General features: G+C 45.0%; 1 protein-coding gene across 15 annotated transcripts in view; it reads right to left on the bottom strand.

Annotated features, from left to right (window-relative positions):
- Positions 1-13,379, bottom strand: part of HUWE1 (HECT, UBA and WWE domain containing E3 ubiquitin protein ligase 1) — a 114,611-nt gene that overhangs the window by 65,999 nt on the left and 35,233 nt on the right. For 11 of the 15 annotated variants that reach the window (XM_043973689.1, XM_043973699.1, XM_043973695.1 and 8 more), the window contains exons 8-19: positions 11,726-11,803; positions 10,871-10,918; positions 10,694-10,762; positions 10,268-10,367; positions 7,346-7,446; positions 6,604-6,754; positions 6,369-6,496; positions 5,798-5,938; positions 5,556-5,661; positions 3,729-3,854; positions 1,979-2,080; positions 1,228-1,308 (exon numbers count right to left, since the gene is read on the bottom strand). In XM_043973689.1, coding sequence (XP_043829624.1) covers positions 1,228-1,308; positions 1,979-2,080; positions 3,729-3,854; positions 5,556-5,661; positions 5,798-5,938; positions 6,369-6,496; positions 6,604-6,754; positions 7,346-7,446; positions 10,268-10,367; positions 10,694-10,762; positions 10,871-10,918; positions 11,726-11,803 — 1,231 coding nt within the window. The remainder of the gene's footprint in view (positions 1-1,227; positions 1,309-1,978; positions 2,081-3,728; positions 3,855-5,555; positions 5,662-5,797; positions 5,939-6,368; positions 6,497-6,603; positions 6,755-7,345; positions 7,447-10,267; positions 10,368-10,693; positions 10,763-10,870; positions 10,919-11,725; positions 11,804-13,379) is intronic. The other 4 variants (XM_043973701.1, XM_043973704.1, XM_043973702.1 and 1 more) reach the window with 2 other exon arrangements.

The following is a 13,379-nucleotide window of genomic DNA, read 5'->3' as shown; positions in this document are numbered from 1 at the left end:
AAGTAAGAGAAAGACCGAGAACAGACCGCTTATAGCATGGACATCCTATCCTTCCTAAACCTCCCACTTGAAGTCCTCTGCTACCAAACTGATGTCTGGAACCAAAAAAAGGGGAAGAAGCCCTCCCCCAGTGTCGGCTTCCTACTTTTCGTCCTCCTCCCAGAAATGGGAGGCTCCTCAAGTTGACTGGCTGGTAGGTTTGATAGACAGTACCCACAAGCAAACGTCACTTCCTGACACCAAGGACCTGACCACATGGCTTGCCCTCAGACGCCTTCTCCTCATGGCAGAGCTTTCCTACAATAACTCCCCAGCAGATGGCGTTACTCCAATCATTACAGGGGAATGGGTGAACAGATTATGGTATATGACTTGTTAATGATCAAGGCGATAGTGTCAGAGAAACCTGGGGGGACTTATATGAACTGATACATAGGAAACTGAGCAGAACCACAAGGACAATTTATACCCTAACATTGATATTATAAAGATACTCAACCATGAAAACCTTAGGAACTCTAATCACTACAGTGACCAACCACAATTCCAGAGGACTCATGATGAAGCTGGCTACCAGATATGTCCAGATAGAGAGCTGAAGGACTCCAAATGTAGAATGAGGCAATTTTTTTTTAAGGACATGGCCAACGCTGAAATTTGTTTTGCTTCTTTTTATGTGTTTGAAACAAGGGTTTTATTTTTCTTTCATTTTCAACTGGGAAGAGTAGGGGGAGAGAGGGAAGAGAAGGCATATTTTTGCTGATTGAAAATTTTTTTAAAGATATGAAAAGAAAACTTAATTCCTCCAAATTAAAATGTAGAATTGGGGAATGGACAGGTATGAGACATGGTATATATAATATAATGTCAGATTTTTTTCATTTCTTAGTATTGCTGAATGGTTTTCCCTCTTCTTAAAAAAACACAACACAACATAATTCATTTTTATAAAAGATGGCTGTCTGGAGAAGAAAGGTTACATGAGAAATCCAGTCAATACAGAAACAAAAAACATCAATAAAAAAACTTTTAAAAACTCAAGCAATATCCTCTATATGTTGGATTACCAAGACGAATAAATAAATAAATAAATAAATAAGGACAAATGACAAACTCTTTGAAGGTCCTTTCCCACATTAAATCCAATAATGGACAATGGCCAGGACAGTAAATTCTCCCAGGAAAGACTACCAAAATTCAGTCTTATCAGGTACCAACTTGTCTTACCTAGTAGAAAGAGAGAAGGCCCATAGTACTCAGCATTACTGATGATGTGTTTCAGGGAGGTAGGCAAAGAGCCATCCATCACTAAGACAAAACAAATAGTTGACATTTAAGATCATCCTCTAAAGTCACAGAGAGTAAAAAGCTTCAAGGCTCCGCCCAATTCCATCGGACCAACTTCTCAGTGAACATCATTCTGTACCCCTGCTCTGTCCCCCTGTTCTTCCCCCCTCCCCCACAGAAAGAAAGGCAGTTCAGTGAGTGTGAGCACTTGGCTGCTTCTGGCTCGGTTCCCTCAGCACCTAGCCCACTGCTGCTTAATGTTGGAGGATGTAGCAATACAGAGGCCTTGGATCAGATGTCCATGGATTCACCGATATTTGCTCGTCTCCTGTTCTTAATACTCTTCCCTATGTCCTTGCTCTTGTCTTTGATATATTTTTAAAGTGCCACTGGCACTCCCTCAGTACACTGGGAGCCCAAAGCCAGCTGAGAATAAACAAACAACATCTGAGCCCACAGCCAAGATAGCCACATTCCCTCCCACAGTGATCCTCAGACTTGGGTCTCAATAACTTTCCAAGTATAATCCCCAACTCTGATCCTAGTTCCATTCTTTCTGCTGTTTGATCAAGTATAGGAAACCTACCCCAGAACAGTAGCAAACTAATCGATAACTGGAAATGAGCCACCCTTGGGGAATCTATAGGCACTAGTCCCCACCAAGACACCCTGGTCCGAGTGGAGCCATTACCATGACGAATGCCATCAGAGAAGGCGGGGTCTTGGATGGCTTTCTTAAGAAAGTTCAGCATAGACTTGAGAAGTGCGGCACGTTGAGGAATGCACTGTACTCCTGGCAAAGGCAAATGAGAGGAGACTGGTTACGCACAGGGCACCGAATGAATAGTGCACATAGTCCAAGTGAAATGACACTGGCCAGGCCCAAAGCAGCTGTAACGAGAATTTCATCCTTGAATAGGTGGAAGGAAAAAAAGGGGGGAAATTCTGTTTTAGATGATTCTTACCAATCGGGTGGAATTGATGGGAACCTTGGGGAGAACTGTCCACTATCTGAGAATTTGTGACCTTGTTAGACAAGTGGCCAAGATTTCCAAAGAGAAGAATTCAAAGGTTCTGAGGAAGGATACGTAGGGACATGACTACAGCAATGTAAATGACACAGAACTATTTCTAATGACTAAGCTTGTCTCTGAACCACGACCAGGAAAATATACCTCGCACCACCTCCAATGCAGAGTTGGGAGGATGGGAGAAATTGTGGATGTGGAAAACTACATATTGTCACAGACATCAAAGACTGAAATGGCTTTTCTTCCCCCTTGGTAGTTCACCATTATAAGGAACTGTTAGCTGGGTAGGGCGGCTGCTACAAAGCTGGGTAGCTTCCACGGAGAACCTACCAATATCTTGATAAGTTAAGTATCTGAATTCGTTTAATAAAAGTCCATGGGGATAAATGTCAAGTCTTGTTATTAGATTAAAAAAATTCACTTTCCAAGTACAAGATGGGGAAGACAGTCAGTCATTGGTCCATCTAAGTAGTAGATTGGCAACCACGTGATATGGCAAGCCAAGGAGCTAATGCCATCAGACTAGGTTGAGAGCCAGCTTCCAGGACTATACCCTCCAGACTCTGCCTTGGCCAGAGCCCACCCAGAAGAGGTGCTCCCAGTTTGGAGTACAACTGTCTAAGACTGACACTGATACGCCAGACAGCAACCAGAGGAAGGCAATGAAGAGGGTTAAAGGTCTTGAGTCCAAACCACATTAGCATCAAATGAAAGAAGTCAGGATTGACTGTTTAGTCTGGAAAAGGGGCTGGGGAAGCCAATCCCTAAGAGTCAATGTGGAAGAGGAATAAGACTTTCTGCTTGGTACTAGAAAGTAGAATCAGGAACCCTTGCGGGGAGGGGAAGATGTGGATTGAAACTTTAATGTAAAGAACAACCTCCCAAAAATTACAAGTGTCCACAAGTGACATGGGCTGCCTCCTGAGGTGGTAGGTTCCCACTCATGGAGAAATTCAAGTGAAGTCTGCAGATCACTTGTAGGACCACTGAGGTCCTTTGCAATTCTTAGCATTCTGCAATTCCATGATGCACCAAATACGGAGGACAAAGTGAGCTGATAAATAATTGCCCTAAAGAGGCTTATCAACATTGTCCTGCCCCTGTCTGTCCCCCCGGTCCTTAAGTGAGCATATTAGAAAGATGAGCTCATGAAGCTATGGAAGAGATTTTGATGTGCCCTGACGGAGAGATGGCTGATGTATAGATCTGCAGAGCCACTGAGAAGAAATCTTCACCAACAGGCAAGAGTCTTCACCTCAGCCTCAGGTGCTTCAACTAGAAACTGAGGTCAGGGCATCCAAAGCTGGAGCCCTCAAGTTCCTCGCAGCTTGGAGATCCCCAATCTTAACGACCAATTCCTCTGCAAACCAATAGCAGCTGTGCCCAGTGATACCATGTCAGACTACACACCAGTACGGGGAGGGAGCATGATGCTGCCGCTGATGCTGGGAGCCCGGGACCTTGTTTCCACATCAGGCCGGTGATCTACCGAAGCGGTGGATGGGCCTGGACTGCTTTCCATGGCTACATCTGCAACTGAGGAAGAAATCAGGAGGGGGAAGGGGGAGGGAGAAGGGGAAGAGAAAATAAAGTGAGAGAAAACTCTCAATGTAGAAAGCTAAGTTTTCCAAAGTAGATGATCTAAATGAAAGCCAGAGCAGAGACAAGGAGTTCCTACACTCCTTGTAAATAACTTTCTAATGAATGGTTCACAGTGAAATTCTTAGACCATCCCAAAAAGTGTTTGATAAGGGCAAGCCCAGGAAGTATGTGCAAGATTTCCATTACAGTAACAGCTCAAATATCCAGGTTCCTTATGTGGCGAACATGACAGTCCAGGGCAATATAGTGCATGAAATGGGTGTACAAAGAAGAAAAATGAAGGTCCTAACATATTTGCAAGTATAATAAGAAGGAGAATGAGAGATCCACGCAAGATGTTCTAAAAGCAAATCTGACGGTTGAGAGAGATCACTTTCAGGTAGTAAAAACAAGAGAGGGGTCCACGGAAGAATTGGCACCAGACCTTAGCCAGCAAAGAAGAACAGACTCAATAGATAAGAGAGAGCTTGAACAAGGCATGCCTTACTGTCTGCGGCCAAAAGAAGGCAGAAACAAGAACCCACAAGTCAGATTCAAAACAGAGGTCCAGAAGTTCCCGTGTATTCATTCTTATGCCTCATGTGTTTTAGCCACTGGAGAGATTGCCGAGAACACAATTTATTTAAGAGTTTTACTCAAGTCCAACATGAAATCATACCTCACATATTACAGGGTTGGAGTATAGAGGTAAATAACCGAACAAAATCAGAAGCTAAGAAAAAGTGAACAAATGCCCAAGGGCATTGTGAATAGGGTGTGGTACATGTATCAACCACAACTATGTGAATGGAATCAACTGGAATCAAATGTTGCACAAACCTGAAGAAAATCTTTTCTATCCCAATGACCTTGGGAGGGGGGAGGGAGGGGACTCAGGCAAAGGCTAGAAGATGACCCCTCATGGGGTTATGAGGAGGTTCTTTTTGAGCTCCTTTCCATTCTGAAAGTCTGTCATTCTCCATGCTGAGCAGTGCCAGTTCCATCAATCCATTCTATGGCCATCTTGGTCACGGCCCAGTTTCTGAAGTCCTTCCTACTCAATCCAAGTGACAGTGCTCCACATGGGGCTGAGGGAGGACAGAGTCTAACAGGACTCCATCTCCCTCCCTTCCCAACATGGCCCAGAAGATCACATTTGGGATCTTTTGGGATGTCCAAGGCCATTCCAATGGCAATTCACACTGAGCTTACCCAGTAGTGCACTAAAATCCTTCTAGATCTTTTTGAGGCCTCATTACCCCACCCCCATGCTGATGCTTACAATGCTGGTTTCTTAGAAGGCAAATAGAGACCTTGAGAAGACACTTCTCCTTATTCCAAGTAGTCTGCCCAGATCTTTTGGGCTGTTCTCCTAATTCTTATCCAATAAATTCTTCCTCTCAGTTGTGCCTTCACTGCACATATGATAAAACACTGATAAGAGTTGTTCAACAGAACAGCTGAACACAACAAATAACTTGTTGTGGCTACAGGAACAAGGAACAAAGAACAAAGAAAGGAGGCATCGCACGGGGCTAGAATCACAATCTCTGGAATCAGAGGTGCTGACCAGGCAGGCCCTTGAGTGTGCCAAGCACAAAACAAAGCTCACAGCCCCCAAGTCCGTGACACTTATGTGCTATGCAGTAACTATACCGTCCGTGTCTGTTTCCATTTCTTCTCCTTCATGGGCAGTGCTGGGCCTCTGGATCTTTGGCTTGATCACAAAAGGACACTCTTTTCGGCATAAGTCGACTTCATGCTATATTAAAGGAAAGAAGCAAATTCCAGGGAATGCATGTTTACAATAGCTCGGGTAGAGAAGCCAAAGGGAAGAGGCGGTGACAGCTGGCAATGATACCAAAGTCTGTAAAATGGCAAAGTGTTCAAATAAATACCTCCAATCTGTAAATGAAGATTGACAGCCCGCTGTGAGACTGAAAAGCTGCCATGTCAAGGTTGGTGATGAGGTCGACGACTCGGACTGCTCTGGTAACAAAGGTTATCTGGTCCTGTTCATCTCCAAGGAACTTGATCACCTATGCAGAATTGAAAGGGTTTTCCATTGGAAATGGACGCACGGCTGAAGAGCACGGGAGGGTCAGGTCAGCTGAGGGTGCAAAAGTACTGGAGTCGTCTAATGGAACTCCTCACTTTCCAGATGAGAACACAGAGGCCCGCTCAAAAAAGGCAAAAGTGACTCAAATGTTGGTTTAATTAAGCAGGGTCGAGAGCCCCAAACCCATGCTCTCTAGAGTACACACAGTGAGATTAAGAGCTAAGTCAATATCACAGAAAGCTTCAGGTGGGCAGACTAGCACAACCCCAGAGATGACTATAGGCACAGTGACTGGGGTGCAGACTGGACTGCCAAGGACTTCCTTGCATTGCTGCATTGGGGTGTTGGCTCTCGTGGTAATCACCTTGGGCCTCCTTTGCTATTCCCACAAACACAAACAGATACCATACCTTAAGTAAGGCCTCCATCATTCCACAAGACACCAAGGCTTCTCCTCCAGCATCATAGCTGGCCAAGTGGTATAAGAAGGAGAAGAGAGCAGTGGCAAACTGGTGAGGGTATGGGTCCATGGAAGGATCTGGATGAGAAAAAAAAAGAGAGGGAGGAAAAACCCAGAATGCTGGCACACAAAGGAAAAGGGGCTCCAAGAAAGGGTCTTTCAGTCTGGGGGCAACTCAACCTTACCAATCATGGCTTGGATGCAGTTTCGTACAAGAACAGGTAAGAATCCATGGTAGGAGGCAGTGCCAGTGCAGTCGATAATACTGCTGAGTTTAGGTGTCCTTTCTAAGTGCACAATTGATGTCAAAGTCCTCAAAGAGGCTGCCTTAATGTCCTAGAAAAGCAAAAACACACAAGCAGCACTCTTCTCAACCTCCAGTCGTAAGTCCATTAGTACATGGCAAGCCCTTTGGGGAATTTCCAGTCAAGTCAAAGAACTTCACAACAACAGGAAAAATGAGGAGAAGAGTAGGATAGAAATTTCGTCAAAGCCAAAAGCTTTGGTTCGACATGGGGAAAAGCAAAGGGACAAGTGACCAAACTTCCATGTTGGCTTGCCCAGAAAAACTCTCCTCCAGGTGGGCCTGCCTTCCACCAGTGGAGATCAGAGGGCTGTACAGAGGCCAAAGGTCTGCTAGACTGAGAAGCAGGAAGATGGCCACTGTTGCTTGCTTGTTGCATCATCTTGGCAAGCGACTCTGGGACCAAGCTGGTGACAAAGCACCCTTGAAAAAGGAGGAGTGAAGATGCAAAGCTCTCTGAAGTCTTTGCCAGCTCCCAATCAAGGATCTGTGACTGTCATCCTCTCAGTCTTTTTACGTTTGTGTCTTTCTTTTGGGGACCAGACTAGGAGGAGCAATTTAATGCTGATAATACTGACGAATGAACAAAAATATGAAGAAAATGAAGGGGGAGGAAAGCCTACCATGAGCTGTTTATCTGTTATCTGGAGGACATCTACCAACTCCTCTATCAATCCATTATACAGGATACTGTTTGCGGACTCCTGTAAGGCATTGGAATATACTGCAAAAGGAAAAACACCGAGTCAAGAAAGCCCAAAAGGGGAAATCGTCTCAAGTAGAATCGCATTTGTTATCTAACTAGAATGAGAGGAGAATCTGGCCCTCCAGGATGATCACAAATGAGAAACTAAAGCCCAGAGAGACTGAGTCCTACCTCAGATCCCACAGGATCAGAGGCTGCCATTCAAATGTTAATCTCTAGGGTTAAGACCAGAAGAGCAGCTCTGCCCACAAAAGGGAAATAAAGAGGGGAAGGGCTGAATTTTTATATAATGTTGGCTGGGAAAGGCTCCCTACAGAGACTTGCCTGCAAGGTGAGTGATCCCAAGACAAAGGCACACCACCATTTCCAAGCTTCCCTAGTTTTATGGGGAAAGTGTGGTAATATGCATGTCTTTGACTAAAAAGGACAAAGGAGAAATAGTAGCACACACACAAATGGACTTGACTATTAGGCTACAGGGTGTGTGGGAAGATTTCTATCAACTGATACAGAGTGAAAAAGAACTAGGAAGATATCCTCTAGCAGGACTAGACAGTAAAAGGGAAACAAGTGAAAAAGCAAGAAGCTTGACAGCAGGATCTGTCTAGCAGGGGTCAGTTGCTGAGTGTTCATCAATTGTTTCTACTGTCAAAACTACTAGTGTGTCCTGGACTGTTTGAATCCCATTGCGGGTTTCAGCTGACTGGCCAGGGCCAGTGTCATCTCAGATAGTTTTGTTGGAATCATGGAATTGTTTATTATCAGGGAAAGAAGGGAACAAGCATTTCAATCAATGCTGAGGATGAGGAGCAAAGTTAAGTATGAGCAAACACTCGGCTCTCTATTCTTTCTAGAGGCAGTCACAGGGGGCTGTTAGGTAGCCTAGCCCTCGGACCCCCCCCCAACCTCTTCTTCTGGATGGTCACCATGGCCAGCTGGGGAGGAGGCCTGGGGGGAGACATTTGGAAATGGAGGTGATAGAACAACCAGAACCCTTTGCAAATACTTGATCAAATCCCTTGACCACTTATATCATGCAAAATGGCTCCATTTCCATGGAAACTTTCAATATCAAAAATTACCAACTTAATAAAGCATTTTTAAACTTTGGCCTTTTCTTGTTCTGAGCTCACTAGATCAGAACTCAGGGCCCAGAAACATGACCTGATGCTCTCCTCTCGTTTGAGTAGCAGAGGCCTTTCTGAATTAAGATACTTCAGTCATTCAGAATTTATGATGGTTGACAATTGAAGATGTCAGGTTAAGGAAACCTGCCACCTTCCAGTATTCACAACCTTTTCATTAATTTCCAAGACATCTGTGCGCCTTGGTTTCTCTAACAGCTGAGCCGAGCTGTATGATGTTGTGGCTCAATTTTGCTCAGCTGATCTACAGTCAATAGGCAGCTGTTCAATGGTTTTTGTTCAGCACTGACTACTTTAGGGAACTCTAGCTTGTTTCCTTTTCTCCCATGAGATTCTTATCGATCTGTCCATGACTCTTCCAGGAATTCTTAATTAAAAAAAGACCTAGTACATACATATCTATCCCTTGAAAGTTACAGATATGACTTCGCTGGAATCCTTTCTCTGGTGTCTAATTCTGCAAAGGAGCCCACTGGCATCCAGAACAATAACAAAGGGAAACATTGAAAGACAGTTACATTCAGAAAAAAAGGCATTGATGGCACCTCCTTCTTCACCCCAACCCCTCCCCACTCACCTTTCACTACCCAAGTGAAAAGATTTAGATGTCCAAGTCAAGCCTTAATGTAAGGAGCAGCTAGGTGAACGGCTAGGCCTGGGAGTCAGGAAGACGTGAATTGAACTCTAGCCTCAGACACTTCCTAGCTGTGTGACCTTGGGGAAGCCAGGCTTTTCAACTGTAAACTGGGGATAATAACTGAACCTATGTCCCAGGGTGGTTGTGAGGATCCAATGAGATCACCTTTGCCTGGCAAAGGTACTTAAAAGCTTGCTCCCACCCTCCCCTGCACTGTGCTAAGTGCTGAGGATATGAAAAGAGGTAAGGAGGTCTTGAGGAATTCACAATCTAAACAGCAAAGACGACAACATGCAAACAAATATAGACAAACAAGCTATGCAAAGGTTAAGAATTTAAAGAGGGAAGGCAGACGATGGGATTTTAGTTGAAGCTTCAAAAAGCTGGTGAAAGCAGGAGGCAGAGCTGAGAAGACCCAGAGTTCCAGGCACAAGGGACTGCCAGAAAAAATGCCCAGAGCTAAGAGATGTAGGGTCTCCTGGCCTGGACCACCACTACCACTCATTGTCCTCATCCTCAGCATTGATTGAAATGCTTGTTCCCTTCTTTCCCTGATAATAAACAATTCCATGATTCCAACAAAACTATCTGAGATGACACTGGCCCTGGCCAGTCAGCTGAAACCCACAATGGGAGTCAAACAGTCCAGGACACACTAGTAGTTTTGACAGTAGAAACAATTGATGAACACTCAGCAACTGACCCCTGCTAGACAGATGCATGCAGCCCTACAAATGCCATTGGCCATTCCACTAGGACCAACCAAGAACAAAAAAGTTATGAGAAATTTGGTGCCAAGGTCCAACAGGACACAGAAAAACACCTTCTCAGTGCTGTTCAGCCCTGCACGTGGCCTAGTAATGACCACCCACCAAAACCAACCTGTCTCAAAAAGCTCCTAGGGAGCAAGTAGCCCAATGATGACCTTGTTGCTTGTATTAACAAGGATACTCAACCCACCAAAGTGTGCCACAGAGTGCTGAGGGAGACAAAGGGAGCGGAGGAAAGGGGCAAGAGACATTACTAATTCCCTTAATCAGTCACAGAGTAATCTTACCTAATATAGATATCGCGTGGAGTCTGGCTTGAACAGCTTGTAACCTCTTCTTATGATTGGAAAAGCCATGGGCTAGCCTGATGTGTGTAAACAGCAGCATCTGTGAGGAAGAAAGAAGTCCAAGCTTACATTGCACCTTCACACAAGCTACAGAGTCTTCTTTACCTGTCCAAAGAGGTCATAAGAGATACAACGCCAACACCAACTTGGGGTAGGGAGAGCTAACACAACCTAATGAACTCATTCTTCAGAGAGCTGGTTAGGAAGAAGATGACACCCACCAACAAACCATTCTGTTGACAACTTGGAACCCAATAAAAATACCACACAACAACATATGTACATGAGTTGCCTTGTGCATGTGAGCACAAACTTTGCTAACAACCCATTCCCTACACAGCGACCCATTCTGGGGCAATACTGTACCTGCTTATCCTTTGGGATGCTGTACATTTTCGTGAGGGATTCCATGATTTCAGAAGGACTTTCTGAAATCTATATTAGAGAGAAGAGGGGAGGGGGTTGTTGAGAAGGAAAATGGTTAAGATCCAAACAGTCAATGAGGAATCACAACAACTGGACTGTGGTAGGGACTTCTCTTACCTTGTCCAGCTGCTCTATGTGGATGTAATGTAGTGTATTACTGGGTGTCTAAAAGGAAAATGAGGAAGGAGAGACAGGTAAGATGTTGTCCACTTGTTCTCCCTTTGCTACCTTCTCCCTATAATGGGGCCTGGGTATTCTAGAGTTAGGGGACTAAGGAATTGCTTTTGTCTTAAAATAAAATCAACAAGGCAAGATCCCACTGAGTCAAGATGGAGCAAAGACAAGATTGGGCCCATCTTGGGAAAAAGGGCTCCTCAGGCCAACAGTCTTGGCCATGACCTGGCTAGCCAGGTCAATACTACTCTGTTCTCTTAAGACTTAACTCAACAGCAACCATACCCCAAATGTACTCTTAACACCTTGTTTGTGGGTGAACTGAAATTTATAAAAATTCTTGGTCAGAGAGATTGGTGTTTCATTAACCATTCAACAAGGTAGTTTCTAAAAAGCAGTAAAGAAACGTGAATGATAGGGACAGAATTTGATTTTCTAAGAGCAAACCAATTGTACCAGTCGACTGCATCTCAACACCTACTTTTGGCTTTGAGTAACCCAATAGGCAGTGATGCAAGTGGCTGGGGGCATAATGGCTCTTGTCAGACACTGCCAACTTCTTGGAGAAAGTCTTGAGTATATATGGGTGAGGGAAGTGGTCCTACCATTTCAAGCTATAACCAGTCCTCCTCCCCAAAGTAGGCCTTGTTGGACGGTGACAGTACTTTTCACAGGGGGTCAAGCTTGGAAGCTGGCAGTTTAACTTGGGACCCCTTTCCTAGTTAACAGAAATGTTCTAAGCCAGTTATTCCCATCATAGCTTGCTGCAGACCATACCAGAACAAGCATGAGACTCACCCTTTTCTCGACTTTGACCTCGGCCCCTGGGTCTGCATAGAATTCAAAGTGTAGTGTGGTTGCACTGGGAGGGTATTTCTGTGTATAAAGCACAGCACGGAATTAGATAGCGAGGTAGAATTATACAGGCAATAAAGCAGCTGACCCCTCCCAAACTTGACATTTTACTCCTGACAACTGGGTAGGACCCAGTGGCACCAAGGAGCAGTGGAATCACTCTTCCAGAGGGGCTCTGATTACTCCGGCTTCTGGTCACATGGTGTTTCTTTTCAAGAGCAGAACCCTAGCCTGCCTTTTCTCCCCAGAGGACACAATCATAACTGGGTCTCCCTTTGCAAATGATGAGTCTGATTGTGGGGGGGGGGGGGGGGCAGCAAAAGTAGAGGAGAATGAAGAACAACACAGAAAGAACTGACTGCTGGAGCAGGTACAAGGCAAAGCTCCTAGCTCCAGGCACTGCATCGTGATGGCTCTTCCCTTCCAGCACATCCCCTCACTCAAAGTGGGCTTTAATACAACAGGCTGAGATTCCTCATGTCAACAGGCAGGCAATGACTGCAGGTAGGACATGAAAGTCCTTACCAAGGACAAAAGAAGGCTGAGGAAATGACTCCCAAACAACTGAATTTCAATGAGTATCCATAGGTAGGTGTGTGTGTGTGTGTGTGTGTGTGTGTGTGTGTGTGTGTGTGTGTGTGTGTGTGTTTTAAATTTAAATGCATGGGATATAATCCCCTGGGGCAGAAGGATCCCAAGTCACATCAATAACCTAGATGGCACAAGAACACAGCTTGAGACCAGCATGGAAGAGTGCAAACTGTATTTGAAAAGAATTCATGTTTGGTGTGAAGCGCCTAAGATAAGGCTAGAACCTGACCCGAGATTATCGCTGAGCTCCCATCATGCCCACTGTGAAGGTGGGGGGAGCCTGAGCAGTAAAGGGAAACAGCATCCTTTTGGGTCCATTTGAACACCACTAAATTTATCTGTGAAAGAAGCACTCTGGAGAGAAAGCAGAGCCCAACACACCAGTGCACATCATGCTCAGACTGCCTAGAGAATGGTTCTCCAGCCTCCTGGCATGCCACAGAGTGTGTTCAAGGGACATAAGAACAACAGAGCAGAGAACTGAACATGGTATGTACAACCCTGCTCCAATATATGGAGGTCATGACCAAGCTCAGAGCTTGGGCCAGACCTAAGCAAGAGGAAAGAGCCATGTTAAGCGAAGCCAACCAAAAGCAGAGGTGTGCATGAAGAGATGATGTGAATGGATGAGGGGGCCAACTATTCTGGGGAGCACACAAGTCCTGGAAAAGACCCACACAAAGTAACAGCCACACTGGTAGAGGCTTGACAGTAGGCCCTGTAAAGTCAATACACAACAAACCTCCAGGGTTCTGCCACTGCCAAATTATGCCGCACCAGTAAGTGCTGAGGACCAATGTGATGTTAATGGGACACTTTCAAATGGGTCTCTGTTCCAGGCTTGAATATCAAATGAAATCCACTCTAGGAGGAGCTGTGAACAGCTCCCAATCCCCATCCCCAGACAAGCATCAATAAAGCCTGAAGTAGGCCAAAGTGTCTTCTTGATTTCTCCAGAACTCATTTCATTTATGGTCACTGGGTCCAAGAGCCAAAAGTTTTTTCC

The sequence above is a fragment of the Dromiciops gliroides genome, chromosome X (genome assembly GCF_019393635.1).
Source record: "Dromiciops gliroides isolate mDroGli1 chromosome X, mDroGli1.pri, whole genome shotgun sequence".
NCBI classification, from domain to species: domain Eukaryota; kingdom Metazoa; phylum Chordata; class Mammalia; order Microbiotheria; family Microbiotheriidae; genus Dromiciops; species Dromiciops gliroides.
The sequence above is the reverse complement of the archived record's forward strand: the minus strand, read 5'-3'. Positions and strand labels throughout refer to the sequence as shown.